At 41.2% G+C, this 22,286-nt stretch overlaps 1 protein-coding gene across 1 annotated transcript; it reads right to left on the bottom strand.

Annotated features, from left to right (window-relative positions):
• Positions 1–1,901: 1,901 nt before the first annotated feature.
• LOC134873060 (golgin subfamily A member 7-like) lies at positions 1,902–18,221 on the bottom strand. Its single transcript, XM_063896451.1, has 6 exons — positions 18,120–18,221; positions 17,055–17,180; positions 13,520–13,672; positions 9,186–9,287; positions 7,430–7,482; positions 1,902–3,990 (listed from the first exon to the last, which is right to left on the bottom strand). Exons 1-5 carry the CDS (start codon positions 18,126–18,128, stop codon positions 7,441–7,443), a joined length of 432 nt encoding a protein of 143 aa, XP_063752521.1. The 5' UTR covers positions 18,129–18,221; the 3' UTR covers positions 1,902–3,990; positions 7,430–7,440.
• Positions 18,222–22,286: the final 4,065 nt, after the last annotated feature.

Raw genomic sequence — 22,286 nt, 5'->3', positions numbered from 1 at the left:
TCTACAAACTACGAGTTGTTTTGGATACATGTCTACAAACTACGAGTTGTTTTGGATACATGTCTACAAACTACGAGTTGTTTTGGATACATGTCTACAAACTACGAGTTGTTTTGGATACATTTCCACAAACTACGAGTTGTTTTGGATACATGTCTACAAACTACGAGTTGTTTTGGATACATGTCTACAAACTACGAGTTGTTTTGGATACATGTCTACAAACTACGAGTTGTTTTGGATACATTTCTACAAATTATGACTAACTTTGGTTACATTTTGACATCATATAGGCCTACTATGACTTTTTCCGACAAACCATTCCGTGACTTAAAAAAAATGATTAACATCAGAATTAAATAACAGCACATTTTGCTGAAACTTTAAAAAAATCACCTGACAATAAGTTCCAAAAACCAAGAAGATAAAAACAGCGAGTCCTGCAGGAACGTTAGCGTTCAGTAAGGTAAACATTTAACTGAGACGTACAGATTCTTAATTTTAGAATCAGATTAGATAAAAAAATAGAAAACATAAAATTAAATGGTGAAAAAAATCCTTCAAAATATAAAATACAATAAAATACTTTAATAAGTAAAAATATTAAATACAAAAAATGAACAAAAAATGAATAAATGTCCAATAATAAATATAATAAATATAATAAATATAATAAATATAATAAAAATAATAAATATAATAAATATAATAATATATAATAAATATAATAAATATAATAAAAATAATAAATATAATAAATATAATAAATGTAATAAATATAATAAATGTAATAAATATAATAAATGTAATAAATATAATAAATATAATAATATAATAAATATAATAAATATAATAAAATATAATAAATATAATAAATGTAATAAATATAATAAATATAATAATATAATAAATATAATCAAATAAAAACGGGAACATTACACCACAAGTTAAACCATGCAGATACAATACACACAGTGGATCAGGATCAGTTGAGCAGCAGCACGCCCCCTTGTGGCTCAAAACAAACACTACACCTTTATCTGCAGAAGGAGGAAGTGGTTTCACTCATCCGATATCCCAGCATGCATTGCTGTGAACAGCACAGAAAGAGAAACCAATAACAGAAAAACATCAAAGAGAAATCAGTGTCATTAACACATTACAAATATATGAAAACTAATAAATGAAACTAATCAATGAATAAAAGTGTTGGAAATATATAAACTACTAATCAAAACCGTAATGAGTGTTGTAACAAAAATACTAATCAGCCACAACATTAAACTGTTTGAACTCAATAATTAATCCATGTGACAGAAATAGGAATATTGCTCTTTGTTCAAAGTGAATATCTGCGGCTTTATGTTGTAAATCAGGCAGTTTAAATCGTGAGCAGTGGCTTTGCATTCTGGGTAATGTCACCATAGGTCACAATATTAAAGGGGTCCTATTGTCCTTTTTGGGTGGTCCCCTCTCCTGTAGTGAGCAATAGTTTTTAGTGATTTAGTTTTCCTTCTACCAAAAACGCATGTGGTTTCCATCTCCTGCAGAGAAGATCTCTGGGTTGAAGTTCAAATGCATTTCATATCTCCGTTTGAAAACCGCACAGAAGAATGCATGATTTACTGATCCTGGTTTCCTTTCTACAGAGGTCAGAGGTCAGGGAAATACAGAGGAGGCACAGAACGTCTCTCTCCTGTGAGAACAAAACCTATATTTTAAAATCCCTACGACTATTAAATATCGCCCTTGAAAGCAGACCAAGCTGAGAAGAAGCCCTGGAGTCCTCCGGCTCTTGGATCTTAACTTCTCGACTGTAAATCATAAAAAAAAGGCACCAGTCTTTTTGCAAGATTGATTCTTAAAATGTGAATAAAGCCACACATAAAACCAGAAGCCAGTGCCGTGTTAAAATCTGTACACTTTTTATTTGTCAGCATACACGTTTGAGATCAACAAAACAATGAATTCCAACTGAAAAGAGAAACGTAGAAAAGTTCAGTGAACAGAACTCCAGATAAATAATCCAACAATCAAAGAGGAGATTTTATTTACATTTTTAGAAACCACGATAAAGGTGGATCTGTTGTGCTGTGGCATTTCATACTCTGACATTACATACAGCAGCTTCTCCAACATGTTATTAACAGGACATCATTAGTCCAGCTCCTGGACGCCGACATCCCTCTCACCTGTTCCTCAGGTAAGGACTGGTCACACCAGGACGTTGTGCGGGGAATTTAATTTGTGCTTTTCTGCAAAAATAATTAGTTGTAGAATCTAACTCTAGTGCTCTCCCAGATTTGACCTCTAAAGTTCTGTTTACTGCCACTTGTGTTTTAAATCTTCCGTGTAGACCAACAGAGTTATTAAAGAGGGGAGATAAAGCTCCCGGGAATAGCACGCTTGCTAACGCTCAGTTGTTGGTGTAGCTTAGTAGCTAACTTGTCAAAGGACATACTTGTAGGATTGACTGCTGTCCATTAAAACAAACTATTGGAGCTGGATACCAGAGGAAAAGACTGGCCTAGTCCAATGGGAATGCTCGCCTAGTGCATACGTGCTTAGACTTCTTTTAATCGCTTTCCGCACATCATGAACGTTTCATGCTCATTAAACATGACTGAATAAACCTGATCGACAAAGAGCTGTGACTGTTATTACATAAACGATCTTTTAAAGTTCAAAGAATTTTAAAACTTCATCCATGAACAAATCATATGAAAGTCAAAACTCAAGACTTGTTTGTTGTTCAAGGTTGGTCAACAGTTTTAAAGACGCCTGGTTTAAAATGTGGGAAACAGAAAACTGGGGAAATGATCTTTAGTGGGTTGTAGCTGCAGTACCGCTAGTGGCCACTTGGTAGCATTGGAGGCAAGGCTTGGCGGCAGCACCTTCTCTAGTTTTTATCCATGCTCCTGCATCCTCACTAACCATTCTCCTTTCCTTAAACAGTTTATAATCTGTCACAGCAGTTTAGAGGAACGCTTGAGATACAACACGGATAATTAGCTCTGGAAGCTACGACAGCTACTCTCCAACTCCTGATCTCTTCAAAGCGTTGTAAAGATGGGCTACCTTTGGTTAAAAGAACTAATTTCAAAGTCAAATTCACCAAAGTTGAACTTAATGTGCAACATCTGAGTTGATTCATCTCTCCCCCCTTGAGCAAATACCCTATCAGCAGCTATTTTATTGGAATGATTCAAAATAAACCCAACACTTTGACCCCCGGTGTGACCAGCCCCGCACACTTCAACAGCACTACAGGCACGGTCAACTAACAAGAGCACTTTTAATACTTCGGTCAAAGGCAGTCTCACAACGATAAAGAACACAATAGACAGTAGTCACCAGACACTATGCATAGCACAGTTTACAAAAGCAACAAAGAAGCTTTAAGAATGAAGCACAGTGAACACAGAGCAGGTTTTGGCTTTTCTTTTCTTGAATTTAAAAGCGGAACATTATTTGGACGTCTGACTGGAATGTGTTGATGCTGACGAACTTAAGGGTTGTCAGCTTTAAGTGTAAGGTCAAACGTTATAAAGTAAACATGCAGGAAGATGAAGAACCAGGCACCTTTTCAGGGAATCAGAACAAAGCAAACAAAGCTCTTCTGCGTCTTCCTGATTAAACGCTTTCACAGGATAATAAACTGCTGCACTGGTTTGGATGAGTTCCTTCATTACAAATAAATTACCCTGTGTCTTGGCTTCATTATTCAAATAGGAGAGTCCCTAAAATAAATATACAAATCCAAAATAAAGGATTGTTAATCGATAAATTGTGCTAGTTTTCTCATTCAATTACAAACAGACTTTAAGCCTTGAAGGATCAAATGAACAGATCTTGGTCATACAGGATTCTCTGATGGGTCATGCACGTTAAATGGGGAGGGGTAGATTGTAGGGACGCAGTTTTTAGGGTGCAGGTCTCCTCATTGGGGGGGCCCTGATGTGGATCTTGAAGAACTGTTCGGCCAATCAGCTACAGAAACACAAAGAGGAACACCGAGTGAGCTTTAAGAAAAACTTCAGACAGAAAAAGTGTAATCTACAACAATTAGGATGACTTTAGCGCCCTCAAAACAAAACGCAGATTCTCCCCGTAACATGTTAAAGTGATGCCAGGAAACAATCTCTCTGTGGGTCAGAAAGGGTTTACTGAGTCCAGAGATATGGAGATGGGGTCAGGTGTCTGGTCAGACGGCAGAGACAGCTTACGGAGAACAAATAGGGGATGGATGTCCGGTGGGTCTGCGGGGGACGAGTGGCAGGCAGCAGGCTGACACTGAGACTGAGATTTCTGATCCTTTCTTTACTCTCCTTTTTTCTGGAGAGGAAGTAAAGGAACCGGAGCTCTGGATCTATTTGTTGTTGGAGGTGCGATATATGACTCAGCAGCTTTAGGACATGAAGACACTATTATTTTCAGCTTCTCTCTGATGCAGGATTTACACCTGAAGTGGGCGGGGCTTAATTTAGACAGGAAGTGACGTTTGCGCCTCATGCTGTATTTTCTAGAAAAGCCCAAATTTGAATATTGCATTCGTCCATATTGAAATGTTGATTACCTTTCCATTAATTCTTCAGCCTTCAGGTCAGGTTAAGGTCAGGTTAAGGTCAGGTTAAGGTCAGGCAACATTAAGCTGTCTGTGGCTCTTTTTTTGCTGTAACAAATGAACATTTCCCCTCTGTGAGACAAATACAGGGGTTCTGAGGGACATCCAAAGGGGTTAGCTGGGCTCGTAAAAATATTCCTGGCAGCAGAACCAAAATATGCACAAACTAATGATGAACACCATTTATGCTTTTGGCTTCTCCAATATTCCCCACTGCCTCTAAACGCTCTCATGTGTGTTTCCTAATTTACAGATTTCTGTTGGCACGTTACGGCCAGGCAGAGCCACAGGACACCTTATCAGCAGCACAGAGACTACGGGACCAGATGCCAGGACCTGGCTCCGTCTGAATCTGAATGACTCAGTCAGCAGTCTGGAGGCCAAGTCCGGTTTCCTGCAGTCGTCCCACCAGCGGCTGATACATTAGATCCTCACCTGGGGCTTCCAGCCAGCGAGGCCTTCTGCCAGGATGGGAGGAGGAAGGATTCGTGGTGATTTCAAGAAGAATTGCTCGGTCAATTAAAACCATAAACCAGAAGGACATTCGCAGACGTCCGTCAAGACCAGCATCCATATCAGCAAAGTTAAAGCTTCTATGTTCAAATAAAACCACAGCACCGGTGTAAGGATTCAAGGGAGGTACTGGAGCTTCTTCCTGGTAGCAGCGAGCCCTGTTTGTTTGCCTCTGCGTTCAGACGGTGGTTAGTTCACCCTACTTGAATAAAGGGTGTGTGTACTTTAGCCTCCTCTGTCTGCGGGAGACAGAGAAGAAGAGACCGTGGAGGGTAAAGAGCCTCTGACTCTGGAGGCTTGGATGTTCAGCGTCTGCTTTCTGCGGTTCATCCCGTCTTCCACCGTGGCAGCGCTCCAACGCACTCTTTCCTCAACAGCTCCTTATAAACGTCTTGGGTTTACATTCCTGGACGGGACATGTTTATGTATGGAGGCGCTCTGCAGGCCTCTCAAAAGGGAAGATTAATCCCTGTCTGCTTCTGTGCGATAATGGGGCGATGGTTTATCCATCCTGAAAGCTGCCAAACACAACAGTCCCCATAGGTCAAATATTTACTGTATCTTCTACGCTGCAGAGCCGTCTGCAGAGTCCATACAGAGTAGTTTCCAGACTGACACCGAGAAAATGCATTTCTCAGTTCAAACGCGGAAAGGGAAGGGATTTACTGTGACAGAGCTTGATATAATTTATGGGATGAGATCTCGAGGCAATAACCTGAGGGATATAAAAGCCATCTGTGGTCATACTGTCTCTGTGGGACGGTCCATTACTGCTGAGGAATGACGACTGTTGATGAAGAAACTAAATGTACAACAGGCTGAATCAGGAGTGTTTTCATAGCTGGAAAGCCTTTTCCCGGGAAACATCGCCCTGCAGATCAACACTTTTGGAGGTTTTCTCTTTGACTAAGTCCTAAAAACTTTATTTCCAGTGTAGTAAAATACTTTCTCTCATTATACAGAAATAAAGGACACAAAGTACTTATCTGGCAGCCGTTTCTTCGCCATAAAACAAGACTTGAACTCAACACAGCTCCCTGTGATTACTATCCTTGGACTTCTTATCCTGTTTGAATTGAACTCTTGTGTAGTTTAGCTCCTGGCTAGTAAAACTGTTTCCTCTATCGCCCGACATATTTCCTTTTCAGACGTTGATCGAGCGATTTGACCTCCTGCACTCCTTTGACGTAAACGAGGAGCTCCTTACATGTCGGGGGTGTTATCTAACATTCTTGGAAGGAACAGATTTATGGGCTGAATTCTTGCATAATCCACCGAGAGACAGACAAGAGGCAGAAGTGGGAGAACATGCAGGCAGCTCAGGATGTATGAAAGCTAGGTAACTCTGAGTCTATCTTTCCTGCTGCTAATGTTGACCATCAGCGTTTCAGATTCTCCTCTCAAACTGAACCCAGAGAGATATCTTGGCGAACAAGCGAGCGAATTACCCTCTGATTCAACACAACGCTCTGCAGTGCAGAGGAAGAGCTGGCTGTGCTAACGCTAGGTGAACTGGAACGAGGACGAGAACATGTTTCTGTTCGAAAGCCATTGAAGCCACTCAACACATGGTTTGTTAAAATCTTCGTCCTAGCCAAACTAATGTCATCGTCAGCTCTCAATCATCTATGGCCTGAAGATGGTGGAAGCAGGCCTTTTAAATAGCAATGATCTGCTGCTCTCACATCTAATATCCTCGCAGTAGCATTATATAAAACCTCACAGAGGAAAACCTGCCGCACTTTGTGATTCCTAATGGACAAACTACAAGTATCTCGCTGTAGGACGAGCAATATGAAGTAACTGTGGTGAAGCTTGGCAGAAACGGGCCATTTTAAAGCAAAACGTGATAATTGTTTGATGACAGGAGTCTTCAACACTCATGAGGTCTTCATGTGCAGACTGTGGGACTAAACACCGAGCGCTGTGCAACGTCACGAAGCAAACAGAGTAATCCTTTAAATGCTTCATGAAACACTCTCTAACATGACTCACAGATGAGGAGGATTAAAACCTTGATGTGGGGTTTGCTTTGAATGCAGAGGAGGCGTTAAATCTTCTGTACACACAAAGTATGCAGTGAGCCCTCTCATTAATGCTCTTTCTAAAGCCCCTTTTCTCTGCAATACCTCCCAAACTCAAGGGTAATATGCATGTTTCATAATTGGAAAAATGTACTTTAAAACCCACTGCTTGTCCGTACACACTTTATGGCCTTGCATCAAATATGTATTGTATTAAGACAGAAGAAAGTCCTGGTATATATACAGAACTATGAGCTGTCAGACTCACCAAGGCAGCTTCTATCTGGTCAGGCTTCTGTCTTCAAAGATGGTCACCTCAATCTTTACAGGACTCAGTCAAAGAAACCCTTCAGGAGGAGGTTTGTTTAGCAGAAGATGAAACAAACTTGATATAACTGCGTGACAGACATTTAAGATCAAATCTAAATCTAGACTCGCCATCATGAGGATCCTGACTTGGTATGATTCTGTCTAACTACAGCTGTTTTAACAGGATGTATGTTGTACTGTATATTGTATAGAAGTCTATGAGAAAATGTCCCTACTTCTCTTTAATTTACTACCTCAGTAAACATTCTCCTGATGAGTTTAAGGTCTTAATCTGTAGTTTTAGTCTTCTTCAAGACCCCATGACGTTCATTTAGTACATTATGGTCCCATTTACAGTAAAATAGACAATAAAGCAGCTTATGTTTGAGGGCGGGGCTACCTGTGATTGACAGGTGTCTACAAAGGCTTGTATATTACGACTTCTAACCGCACGGTTTATGTTACCTGCTTCCTATGAGAAGATTACGCTAATTCTCTCTTGATTATTTTCCTGATGAGTTTCTGGTCTTAATCTCTAGTTTTAAGTCTTGTTAAACACAACTTGATGTTCATTTAGTAAATGACGGTCCTGTTTAGAGCAAAAACGACCATAAAGCAGCTTACGTTTAAGGGCGGGGCTAAGGGTGATTGACAGGTATCTACCACGGCTATTCTACTACTTGTATATTTCTATATTACGACTTGTAATAATATGGTTACCTGCTCCGGTCTAAGGATGTATTTCTGAAGTTGCACTATTCCAAACAAACGAATAAGTATTGTATAGAAGTCTATGAGAAGATTACGCTGTTTCTCTGTTGATTTGTTACCTCAGTAAACATTCTCCTGATGAGTTCATGGTCTCAGTCTCTGGTTTTAAGTCTTCTTAAACACAACATGACGTTCATTTTGGAAATGATGGTCCCGTTTAGAGAAAATAGACGATAAAGCAACGTAGGCCTTAGGGCGGAGCTACGGGTGATTGACAGGTCACCCCAACGTCACAACACCTATTTGTTTTTACTGATTAAGTTGAACTGTCCCTATCGGATATATAAATAAAGGTAGGTAATGAAAACTTAGAGGGTAGTAATGCACAGAGGAGCAAATCTCAGCTGTGAACAATTTCACTTTCTTATCCCTGATCTCCAAATGGAGCACAGTCACATTTAATTGGGATGTTGACTCACCCCCACACCCCCACACACACACACACACACACACACACACACACACACACACACACACACACACACACACACTATGGATTACATACTTTGATCCGCTGTTTATACAGGGTATGCCTACATAGCGTTGGGTTTCCTGTAAACCGGGGGAGGTTATAAATCACTACATGTATTAGGTCATTGTGAGAGCTGCTTGTTCTACTTAAAGACTGTGTTTAACAAGTTAAAGTCACCCTAAATGTTCACTGCATCATCCCTCTTTCCCGCACACGCTCATTCTTGCATAATGAGAAGGTTTTTATTGTTACGGCTGTTTGAATGCAGCCTTTGAAGGATGGCGATCTGGGTGAGAGTCAGATAGATGGCTGGAAGTCATTCATCAGTGCTTTGTTTCTGAAGGTTTTTTTTAGACAAAGGACTAATTAACCAAGAACTCCAAATATCCCTATCAAAGAAAGAGCTCCTACTTCAACAATATCAAGTAAAGGCTTCAAACCACCAGTGTGTCCTGGTTAGTGTCAAGGATACGACTCGCAGGCCTCTCTCGATGGGGTCGGTGAGCAGGAGGCCTCGCGGTGCGTAGATCTTGTCGTTCTGCTCCTGAATGTACTTTGCAACCTTCTTCAAAACCTGAAAGAGTCACAGATACATTTTGTTGATGAGAAACATATGATGTATATCATGTTAGAAAAGAACATGAACACAGCTGTTCATTAGGAAGACACAACTGAAGCTTTTCTATTACCTTTACTAACTGTTTTTCACTCTACATTATTACACGGAAAGTTCAGGCCGAATTATCCCCCCCGTCTGTCCCAGGGATTTTTATGAATGCGATGCATAATAAAGTGACTCTAATTTAAGTCTTAGGCTTTTATAAAGCTGCAGGATACACCAAAAACACACTGAACGGCCAAAGCTACAAAATCCTAGGTGGATTTATACCGTCTAGAAGCCATTTATTTTCTTCACTTTAGCTCCGCGCTGAAATATCAAACTATTAAATCAATTACCATCCCCAAAAGGTAAGCATCAACACCTGCATTCTCACGACGGCCAGCAGGGGGCGACTCCACTGGTTGTATAGAAGTCTATGAAAAAATGGTCCTACTTCTCTCTTTGATTTATAAACATTGTCCTTCAGAGTTCATGGTCTCCATCTTTACTTTGATGTACTCTTTCCTACATTTAATGTAGTAAATGATGGTCTCATGATTCAGGGCGGGGCTACCAGTGATTGACAGGTCACCACGCTGTTTGACGACTTTAACCGTTTCAGAGTTAGCGTTTAAGTCTTTGTAACATTTTGGTTGCTCAAAAATGTATTTCTCCATGTTTGTTTGTACTTAGCTACACCCTCTCGTGTCACTTTGGCTTTCACAGAGATAAAATGGTGACTAAAATGCCAAAATCGATGTTTTACAACCCAGTTGTGCCATCACAGGGACTACATTGATAACTTACAGTACATAGGCCTACTCCGTTTGATGGATTCCCATAAATTGCGCCACACAAACACATTTTCCCTTCTGGATTTATTAAATTATCTTTGGGGATGCCTTAACATTTCATCTAGCATCAGTGTGTCTGGATTTTAAGACCAAATACTGAGGACATTCCCATCAGCCGCAGTTAAGTAATAAACAGATCATTTCAACTCCACAACGACCACTTACAGGATTTAGTAATGACCTTTTTATTCTGTCGAAGGTTACGCTGAGACCTAGAATCCAACCAGCAAATCTGCGTCTGGCTCAATAAGCAGCCAGACGATCCAACCCACCACATTCTTGAGCTGAGGAACAGACTTTTCTCTTTGGTAACGACCAGTCAATTTAAATTGCATGACTTTATGAGTGCTCATAAAAACCCAAAGCAAGCCAAATGGTTTTTATCCCAGTTGAGTAACAGAATGAAATGTTAAAATATCAAGAGGAGAAGACCGCTGGCAAACTAAATCCAACACTGTTCGTAAACCGGGCCAGAAGATATTTGAGATGTACACAAATCAGATTTATTTTCTGGCTTTTCAGGGGTGATAAATATTGATTTACAGCCAGGCTAAAGCATTTCACAGCAGGGGCACGACTCCTCAAAGTGTTAACCCACTTTAAACATCCACAGTGTCCATGGAATCAGGAAACTGAATTATGGAACAAAAACTGTGACTCGATAAATATTGTGAATGCAATATAAAGAATATTTACGGAGGAAAAACAAAGCAGTTACCAAAACATAAACGAAAGGATTTTGACCTTTGTTATTTGTTTTATTGCACATTCTTACTTTATTTACCGTCTATGTTCGAGTCCCTATTCTGCTTTTTGGGGTTTTCCATCTCCTGTTTTAGTGCATGTAAATGGTCTGCAAAGGCTAAAATCCTACACACTATTTTTGCCTTTCACTGTTAACCCACTGAGGCCTAAAACTCCTGGAAAAAATGCCTGGAAAACCTTTAGAAGAACCCCCAAAGCCTGAAGTGTTTCTGGAAATTCAGCAATTGTGTCAACGCCTACTAAATAATGGATTTCTCAGCGTCTGTAGCAGACAGAAACAAAAGTCAAAAGGTATTTGAGAGCTTACAGCTGTGGCTTTCATGAGTGGCCTCTGCAGGTAAATCGACTTTCACTCCTGGGGTGCGGTTGAAAAAACTTTGTGGATTAGAGTGGTGGTAATTCTCCGTCCTCCACTCGGTTACAAAACCTTCGCACTCATGGTCATCATCGTCTTCAAACAGATGTCTTAACCCTATATCCCGGTCGATTGGTTCAAAGTGTTCATCAGTAATGTCATCAGCGCTGTGCAGATCGTCAACATCACTACCTTCACTAGTTCCAGAATTCCCTCCGCGGTAGACTAAGTCTGCCGTGATTGCTCGAATGAAATCCAAACAATGCCACGTGTATGTTCTGATGCGCTTCATCGGCTAAGAGGCCGATAATTAATGCAAAAAAAGACCACAGAGCTCTTGTACCAGAAAATGACGTATCCGCTTTCAATGGTAGAATGACGCAACAGCGCCCCCGGTTTTAATGGGTTGAACTGGATAGGAAAGGAACACCAAACATGCTTTGTTTTATTCAGTAATGCTTGTAGAGTTTTGCAAAAATGTGCACTTTTGCATGAAAATAAACACTATGTTTGATGTTTGATTTGGATGTGGTTCGTATGCTTTACTCATTTTATGGCCTTTTCCTTAAATTTGACTTTGGTTGACTTAAACTGACCGTACAAGCAGAGAAAAAACCATCACACAACAATCTCAATACACCACCAATGAAGATGAAGAACCTTCAAGTAGAGGATTGTTGGTATTACCCAACGCAAAAATGATCAAACCACTAACACAGGGTAATCTGAAAAGACCAAAGCTTCCCTGTGACGCTTAGTGGATTTTCAGTTAGTTTGAAAGAGGATCGCCTCCTTTTCTGTACCAGCTTGTAGAACATTTACACCTTTCACATTCAACAGTGATTCATGACCAATACTTTGATCGTAGTGCATCACAGATATCCCTGTAACTGTTCTAGAAATATGGCTCCCTTCAATTGGTGTTGAAATCTGTTTGCTTCTGTAATCTGTGCTTAGTTTTGTGAATGTATGTATTGTTTTGCTTTTGGTTGGGAGCTGAGGCTTGCCCAATAAAATCAACATGAATATTGGCAATAACTGAAGACTTGTTAAAGGTTTTGTTGAGCATACGGCCAAAATCTACAATCCCAACAAAGGTATGAGTGATGCTAACAAGTGTCTGAATGAGACGACTAAACGTCATCACCCCCAACGTTAGCCGCCTTTAGCTTAGCAGTGGTGACGTGAAGTCATGTGACCGTGCTGTAGTTCCTTTATAGTCCAACATTAGCCGCCTTTAGCTTAGCAGTGGTGACGTGAAGTCATGTGACCGTGCTGTAGTTCCTTTATAGCCCAACATTAGCCTCCTTTAGCTTAGCGGTGGTGACGTGAAGTCATGTGACCGTGCTGTAGTTCCTTTATAGCCCAACATTAGCCGCCTTTAGCTTAGCGGTGGTGAGGTGAAGTCATGTGACCGTGCTGTAGTTCCTCTATAGCCCAACATTAGCCTCCTTTAGCTTAGCGGTGGTGAGGTGAAGTCATGTGACCGTGCTGTAGTTCCTTTATAGCCCAACATTAGCCTCCTTTAGCTTAGCGGTGGTGACCTGAAGTCTTGTGACCGTGCTGTAGTTCCTTTATAGCCCAACATTAGCCGCCTTTAGCTTAGCGGTGGTGAGGTGAAGTCATGTGACCGTGCTGTAGTTCCTTTATAGCCCAACATTAGCCTCCTTTAGCTTAGCGGTGGTGAGGTGAAGTCATGTGACCGTGCTGTAGTTCCTTTATAGCCCAACATTAGCCGCCTTTAGCTTAGCGGTGGTGAGGTGAAGTCTTGTGACCGTGCTGTAGTTCCTCTATAGCCCAACATTAGCCTCCTTTAGCTTAGCGGTGGTGAGGTGAAGTCATGTGACCGTGCTGTAGTTCCTTTATAGCCCAACATTAGCCACCTTTAGCTTAGCGGTGGTGACGTGAAGTCATGTGACCGTGCTGTAGTTCCTTTATAGCCCAACATTAGCCTCCTTTAGCTTAGCGGTGGTGAGGTGAAGTCATGTGACCGTGCTGTAGTTCCTTTATAGCCCAACATTAGCCTCCTTTAGCTTAGCGGTGGTGAGGTGAAGTCATGTGACCATGCTGTAGTTCCTTTATAGCCCAACCTTAGCTTCCTTTAGCTTAGCGGTGGTGAGGTGAAGTCAGGTGGAGATTACCCTGCTGAACTAAACCTTCAGGGTTGGATAACAAACATTTTATCTCGTCTTCCTCACTGCATGCTTCTTTGCAGGTGAAATGTCTCTCACCTTCTCGTAGTGAGTCTCCATACACAGGAAGACGGTGTACGCAGTGAGGCAGGCCAGACAGCCTTCGATATATGACTGGCTTCCCAACTTCTCCGCTTCAGCGTACAGGTTATTCAGCATCCGCAGCGTCTCCTCAAACTGCTGTTTCTCAATCTGAAATACATCAAGAAACATCAAGAGGGTTAAAATTATAAAAACCAGACTCATTGCCAAGTGCATATTTGGCCATAAGTGTGAGAGCTTTGTTGGGATATTCGACTGGAAATTCATCTTGCTAGCACCAGATAGTTTTCTCTTTCCATCTGCAGATAAATGAGCGGCTCTATTTTCTTGGAGTCTACACACATCAAGGGATTTCTGGGCCACCTTCCCACACTGCAAATTATTAGGATGCCTTGGCCAAATAAATGTTTTCACTTAATAACTGACGTACGGTGACAATCCAGTAAAGGAATCTTGATGGATTCTCCTTCTCTCAATGGCGCACCTTGACTAAAATAAGACGAATCTCTGACCTGAAGACAGCTTCTGGGACACAGTCTGTAACCAGGACTGGCTGGGAATCAAACCCGTGTTTCTCAAGAATTTCCTCAAATGAAGGGGTTTGAAGAACGATGGGGGGCGGGGGGCTGCTGGACTCTGGGGCTGCTTTGACCGAGGGTGTCGACAGTAGTCTCATAGAAACAGACGCAAGTTTAAAGTCCGGTATTGGCAAAAAATGTAGAATCCTTGGGAGGTTATGGCGAGGTCCTTGAAGGCCATACAGTTCTTCCTGATCCTGCTTCTGAGTTCATCCGGTCTATCATCTCAGCATCCTCCAGAGGAACACTCGGAACAAAGGAGGACGTTTTTCACGATTCTTCAGTCGGACTAGAACTCCAACCAGGGATTCCTTTTTCTCCTGAGCGTATCGGTAAAGCAGCAGCTGGTAGACATGGCACATTCCCATCCGTTTTGACTGGGGGGGGTCGACAGTAATCTGATAGAAACAGACACAATTACATAGTTTGAGATCAGGGGGTGCCTGAGATGTTTTTTTATGTCGACATTTAAAACAAATGCCTGAAATTGGAAGAAGAGTCGGATCCTTCAGGAAAAAAGTGATAATTTTGAAGAAATAAATAATACAATTCAGAAAGTCAACATTTGGAAAAGAAAACCAAAAGGAAAAGTGTAAAAGCTGCAGTCTCCTCGATGTCTCCGACAATGACAAAGACCCTCCGTGAAGCTCCAGCCCGTGCTCCTCACTAAACTGTGCAGCTCATTCAAGGATTACTGCATGATGTCCACACTGGTTTTCCAGGACTTTAGTGATGATGTAAACATTTGAAATGTAGCTTTAAGAGTTTCTCAGTTAAAGGTTTTAATAAATCAGACTCTGAAGGAGCAGCTGGACCTCTTCATAGAGGGTTTCCCTTCAGGGGGGACTTGGCTGACATTTTCTTTTCAAAGGGGGTACATTATTGAAAGTTTGAGAACCACTGAACAAGATGACCGGTGAGAGGACAATACCACATCTACATCTTTAAATCCAGCCTGGACACCAGCACCTGTGATTTCTCTGAGACACTGAGGGGGAAATAAAAGGAGCCTCCAGCCCATACTGGGAGCCAACCAGGGGCCTCGTGAGCCTCGGTAAACCCTCCAACGTTCTGCTCCCTTGTGCCCGAGGAATGCACCAGCGAGCTCCAACACATCAGTGGTTTTTAGGCGTGTTTGATTACCGTCATCGAGAGCCTTTGTTCTCCGTCTAAAGTTCCCCATTCAGAGGTCTGGGATTCAAACCACATCTCTCCTTCTGAGCCACTGACGCAGATTTATTCACAATATGAATTACAGATTAGTTTAAAAGACTGAGGAAAAGGTAGTGCGCTCCAATCATTCAATACGATGCGTCTGTCTTTAATAATAACATAATATTAACCAAATATATCAAAGCTTAAAAGACTTAATGTCTTGGGACTTCTAAACAAGTTACGCTCTGAAATGCATTTAATTCTCTTATGAACCAGATCAGAGCCACACACTGTAGCTTTCTAGAAAACCCTGTAACTCTTACATGGTTTGGCAAATACATTTAAAACACAGAGTGCTTTCCCAGTTCCTTGGTGAGGTTCTCCAAAAGCAAGAAGCTACCAAAGATAATAAGGTGCACAGCCTAAGATAATTATCTGCAGGAATGTGAAGTGACAGAGCTCTGCAATCAAAAGACACAGGAGGCTGTTTTAACTTTAGGTTACATTCTCTCAAAGTGAGATAAATGAAAGGAAGGTTGGGAGTGGACTGAAGCTTTGCTAAGAGCTTCATTTCCCTTCTGGACCTCACCCTGACTTTTTCAGTTGAAATAACACTGATTCAGTTGTCTGAACTGAACTCACACTCTACTTTTAATATAAGAACGGAACATCTTTTCATGCTTGTAAAGTGAATACTTGTTCATTTTATTTAAAGTAAACGTTGGTCTATTAAAGTATAGTCTTGTGAACTCGCACGCGATTAATCTGGCACCATAAACGTGTTTCCCTAGTAAGGGGAGGCTGTGGCGCAGTGGGAGCGTTGATCTTCGGATCAGGGGAGCACTGGTTCAATGCCCATTGCAGTCAGCATGTTGCTGTGTCCCTGGGCGCGACCTTTCACCCCAAACTGCTCCTGTGCAGAACATAAGCGGGTCGCTTTGGATAAAAGCATGTAAAGAAAATCACGCAAATGAATCCCATCACCAAGTAAGACCCCAACTTCCTCCTGTAACTCAATCGCGAATGTTAAGCATGAAGTGCATGGCTGTGAAAAGGCGTTCAGAGGAATCAGCTGCATGTATTCACTGCCTGGAGACCAGTGGACACCAGCAAGAACCATCAGTACCTCGCTGTAACGGCACACCTGATCCAGGTCTAACGTTCTGCTCTCGTTCTTCAGGTGGTCTGAGAAAAGAGGAAAGGGATCTTGCTGAACCATGCTCCACTGTCTTGTAGTTCAGAGTCCCCTCTGCAGGGACAGATAGAGCGGTGTGATAGCAGCAGCGGTAATATAACCTGTGTAGCGCACTATGTACAGTGTCAATGTTAACAGCTGCGCAATATACAGCTGGCTGCTACACTTTCATTTGTGTGTATTTAGTAAATTCTGTGATTCTTGTGTTTATATTGTTTAGTTTCTTGGTGGAACATTAGGCTGTCTTCGGCTCTTTTCTCTCTTTCTGAAAATGTCCCCTCTGTGGGACGATCAAAGGGATTCTGATTCTGAATATATCAGACCTTGCACTTCTGAAGGAACTGCTTTTTGTGGTTCTCTATATATTGACTGTTCTTTTATTTATGCCCTTTCCTGTGTGTATATATATAGTATGTATATATAAGTTGGGTGTATAGGAGGGGACACACCTCGGGACTGTGGGAAACACTATTTTGAACTTTCTGTCCGTACACTAATGGAAAGATCGACAGTAAAGTTGACTTTGCCTTATACATGGGGGGATCCCAGTATTGAATACCAGCATACCAGTAAATGCAATGCAGTGAAGTAACAGTGTTCCTACCCGGGTCTCCAGCTCAGAGGGGAACTTGGTCTGGAACTGGCACACGGTGCCGTTGGTGTAATCTCTCTGGAGGAAGACTTTGGCAGCGACGGCCGCCTGCTGCCTCATGTCCTGCAGGCTGTGTGTCTGTGGAAGCACGAGGATTCATCAGGTATTAATAAATCACATGCTGATAAAACACACCTAATACACTCTAGACTCACTCAAACGAGCAGGGAGCGTCATACGCCTTTTCAAGCAAAAGTATTTGGTCGACCCTGTGATCATCATCAATCAGCTCTGACCCAAACCATGTCCTGAACAGCGAATATGATTTGATGCCATCTAATCTGAGACACAGGGTCCCTCGATGTAATACAGTCAGACTGAAGCTCTCCTTTGTGCACCAGTCACCCAAACAGTAACAGAGCTAAATCCCAGATCTTTGAGCAGGTTTCTCTCAGTGATTTTAACTGTTTGTTTTTCTTGTGTTGAGACTTAGCATTTGTCGTTGTTGATGTTGCAAAAGGAGCTGCTGTGATGCAAGTACAATTTCAGACTTGATCAGACCATTTCAGAATAATATCTCTTGTGTGTTTTATAATGATTGATCATTAAAGTGTTCTCAGAGCTGGTAAAGGTGCAGCTAGTTTGAATGGCTTTGTATACTGCAGGGTAGCTGCTGGATTTACTGCAGGTGAACTACAGTCTGATTTAAGGGCTGATTATATTTACCTTCATTCATCTAAATCTGCCTAGCAACTAAAGGGATTAAATACATGTACTGGAGTAGAAGTACAAGTATGTGAAAATGTTACAGTACTTGAGTAAATGTACTTACTTTACACCACTGGGTTCTGACACAACACAATGTCGCTTTTAAATACAAAATAAAAACTAGTTTCCAGCATATTTTTATAAACAGGCCTTCTTTAGCCTGTTAGCTTGATAAAACTAGTCCACTTTCCTTCTGTTTTCAACCCGAAACACCTCTCAGAAACACACATGAGATATCACGTTAGGAATAAACAGTTCCCACCCAACTGCTGTACCTAGAATATGTCATGCTAATGATCGCTTTCTCACCTCTGCCATGATGAACAAGATTTCTGTTGTGTTTGTTTTCCGCTAGCCTCTTTTAGCATGTGCAACGAAATAACCTCCGGAGGGGAACCGTTGTTTGACAACTAAGGTTCCGGTGGTAATTATTATACCTCATTAATACATTGTTTTTGAAGGTATGAATGCGTTTGGTTTATGAAGTAAATGCATTTGCTTAATGTTAGTTTGTCTTTTTTTTAAAGATATGATTTTGACACGGGATATGTTTGCAGATGTAATGATGAAAGGGGGATGTAGTGGGGTCTGAAATGTACTGCCATGCTCGGGATTCGAAAACACATTCCTACTCTAACCATTGAGCAATCCAGTATTTGGGGTCATTTGATGTCTTGGAGGTGGGGAGTCCCTGAATAGCTGATTAGCGCTGCAGCCCCACCCTTGAGGGACAGAACCCTGGTCGTTTAATGATTTAAAATAATGTATTTTTTTATGAAATTATTACATTTTATTAAAAAAACGGTATTCTTTTATTGTTGTTGTATTTGTATTATTATTAAGATGTTATTATTGTTGATATCTTTTGTGTTATTTGTATTCATATTATTATTATTATAGTTTAAAATATATATTTATTATTATTATTTTATAGATATCTTTATTTTCTTTTAAGTTATTGTTATCTTTTTTATTATTATTTTATTATTTATAATTGAAGTATTTATTTATTTATTTGTATTACTTTTTATTATTTATGTATTTATTATTACAATTGTTATTATTTATTCCCGTCTTTTTTCAGGACTGAAGCTGGCCTCCCCAACCAGTCATTTCAGTCTCTTCCTGTCAGCAGTGGAGATGCTGCAGGCCCAGCAGACCACCCCATAAAAGATGGCTGCAGTCATTGGTGGTATTCATTATGAATGTCATAACAGAAGAAAACCTCCTTTAGTACAGATAAACACAATACTCGAACAAAGAACGCTGCTGCAAGTAGTTTACTTTCCCCAAACACATTAAATATAATGCTCCTGAATCATAAAACACACAAAAGTCACATAAATTTATATGAAATGTATTCTAAAAGAGCACAACTTAGGAAGAAACTTGGATAATTATGTACCTGTACCACAATGACAGGCTCAGTTACACTAGAGGATCAGAGCACAATGATTTGGTGCACTTTACGTTGAAGTGGAACTAATTGAAACAGCAGAGGTGGTCCAAAGTATTTTTAGTATAACATGCACAGTTACTGGAACTGTCCTTCTTAATAAGACCGACCTCTCTATCGGACTCAGATGTTTTATTTTAAATGTAAATGCATGCGAGAACATCAGTTTCTGTTTCTGTTTCCACCACAGGATAGTGTGTGATCCTCAGGAGAGGCACATGTTTCTGGCCTTGGACCCTCACACACGGTTGTGCAAGAGAAACTTTATTTGCCAATTCCAGGAAAGAAATCTGCTCCGGGCCTCGAGACAAACAGTTTGAGAAAACACAGAACAACAAAATATGATATTTCTCTAACAGTTCCATCAGAGTACAGAGTCAGCCAGCCTTTAAAGCTCTCACAACAAGATGCAGTATATCAGTGTGTAGTATCTCTACTTTAAAGAGTCCTCTCCTGCTGATGTTCAGGTGTATATCAGTATGTAGTGTCTCTACTTTAAAGAGTCCTCTCCTGCTGATGTTCAGGTGTATATCAGTATGCAGAGTCTCTACTTTAAAGAGTCCTCTCCTGCTGATGTTCAGGTGTATATCAGTATGTAGAGTCTCTACTTTAAAGAGTCCTCTCCTGCTGATGTTCAGGTGTATATCAGTATGTAGAGTCTCTACTTTAAAGAGTCCTCTCCTGCTGATGTTCAGGTGTATATCAGTATGTAGCGTCTCTACTTTAAAGAGTCCTCTCCTGCTGATGTTCAGGTGTATATCAGTATGTAGAGTCTCTACTTTAAAGAGTCCTCTCCTGCTGATGTTCAGGTGTATATCAGTATGTAGAGTCTCTACTTTAAAGAGTCCTCTCCTGCTGATGTTCAGGTGTATATCAGTATGTAGAGTCTCTACTTTAAAGAGTCCTCTCCTGCTGATGTTCAGGTGTATATCAGTATGTAGAGTCTCTACTTTAAAGAGTCCTCTCCTGCTGATGTTCAGGTGTGTATCAGTATGTAGTGTCTCTACTTTAAAGAGTCCTCTCCTGCTGATGTTCAGGTGTATATCAGTATGTAGCGTCTCTACTTTAAAGAGTCCTCTCCTGCTGATGTTCAGGTGTATATCAGTATGTAGCGTCTCTACTTTAAAGAGTCCTCTCCTGCTGATGTTCAGGTGTATATCAGTATGTAGTGTCTCTACTTTAAAGAGTCCTCTCCTGCTGATGTTCAGGTGTATATCAGTATGTAGAGACTCTATTTTAAAGAGTCCTCTCCTGCTGATGTTCAGGTGTATATCAGTATGTAGTGTCTCTACTTTAAAGAGTCCTCTCCTGCTGATGTTCAGGTGTATATCAGTATGTAGAGTCTCTACTTTAAAGAGTCCTCTCCTGCTGATGTTCAGGTGTATATCAGTATGTAGAGTCTCTACTTTAAAGAGTCCTCTCCTGCTGATGTTCAGGTGTATATCAGTATGTAGTGTCTCTACTTTAAAGAGTCCTCTCCTGCTGATGTTCAGGTGTATATCAGTATGTAGAGACTCTATTTTAAAGAGTCCTCTCCTGCTGATGTTCAGGTGTATATCAGTATGTAGAGTCTCTACTTTAAAGAGTCCTCTCCTGCTGATGTTCAGGTGTATATCAGTATGTAGAGTCTCTACTTTAAAGAGTCCTCTCCTGCTGATGTTCAGGTGTATATCAGTATGTAGCGTCTCTACTTTAAAGAGTCCTCTCCTGCTGATGTTCAGGTGTATATCAGTATGTAGAGTCTCTACTTTAAAGAGTCCTCTCCTGCTGATGTTCAGGTGTATATCAGTATGTAGTGTCTCTACTTTAAAGAGTCCTCTCCTGCTGATGTTCAGGTGTATATCAGTATGTAATGTCTCTACTTTAAAGAGTCCTCAGTACCTATAATTACAGCCCCTGTCAGAGTGGTATTCAGTGATTTCCTCTGTAATGACAGCAGACTGATGGAGATCTCTGGGGGACGTTTAGTGTTTCCATTAGAGAGCCCTTTAGTTAAACTACTGTCCGGAGCTGTAAAGCAGCATGTTGTAAACGAATGGTGCTCATTAGTGGTCTATCCCACAGCAGCCTTCAGAGGAGAGAGGATTTAAAGCCAGGACTCAAAGTGCAGGAGTGGTATTTGGATTTTTATATTTAAACACATTCACTGATGACTCCTTGTGATGCTGGCTGAGACAAACGCATTCCTCATCGTCAACACTGTGAAAATCTCTTTGCACTTAGAAGTGAAGAGTTAACCTTAGGCTATAAAGGAACTACAGCACGGTCACATGACTTCACGTCTCCACCGCTAAGCTAAAGGCGGCTAATGTTGGGCTATAGAGGAACTACAGCACGGTCACATGACTTCACGTCTCCACCGCTAAGCTAAAGGCGGCTAATGTTGGGCTATAAAGGAACTACAGCACGGTCACATGACTTCACGTCTCCACCGCTAAGCTAAAGGCAGAGCTGCTGTTGTCCGGGGTCATAAGTACATTTCATTTTGCAAAAGGATGGTTACTTATTTCCATGTTGTTCTGGCATTGGTCTTGAATTACCGTCTGAATGCAGACGCAGGCACATTCTTAGAATCAGTTTGTATGCCTCACGCCTTCCCATATTACAGAAACCCTTGGACAAAGACCCCCCTGAACGTCCCTGAAGGAAAAAGAATATTCGGCCTCTGTCCATGCACACTGGTGTCTCTATCCCACTGCTCATTTTGAAGAAATCCACTCCCTGTCTCCTTGACCAGAGGTCTCCTCAGTTCCTTCAGACGCAGGCTGGTTCCTCTCAAACTGAGATTCAGAGCCAACAGAGTAAAAACTCAGGATCCAGGAGCAGGATGCATTGCCATGTCCTTGTCCTTGACAGTAAGTTATATCTACGATTGGAAATGTTCTTATCCTTTAATGAACTGTGGGGCCTCTGAGCTGCTTCCTGTGAACACAGAGCGACAGCCAAGAAGACAAAGCAGCAACAGACTGCGGAGCTGTCTCTGACCGACTGTTAAAGAGGTGTCTGTGCCCTTCAGTGAC

This window comes from Eleginops maclovinus, chromosome 12, assembly GCF_036324505.1.
Source record: "Eleginops maclovinus isolate JMC-PN-2008 ecotype Puerto Natales chromosome 12, JC_Emac_rtc_rv5, whole genome shotgun sequence".
NCBI lineage: Eukaryota > Metazoa > Chordata > Actinopteri > Perciformes > Eleginopidae > Eleginops > Eleginops maclovinus.
Note: the sequence above shows the minus strand (reverse complement) of the source record. Positions and strands in the feature narration are given on the sequence as shown.

Excerpts from the sequence above, each read along its gene's own strand:
- LOC134873060 (XM_063896451.1), bottom strand. Across the intron at positions 13,673-17,054 it reads CCTCTGAGCTGGAGACCCGG|ATTGAGAAACAGCAGTTTGA; the intron begins GTAGGAACACTG and ends GATGTATTTCAG. Across the intron at positions 9,288-13,519 it reads TGGAGACTCACTACGAGAAG|GTTTTGAAGAAGGTTGCAAA; the intron begins GTGAGAGACATT and ends TGACTCTTTCAG.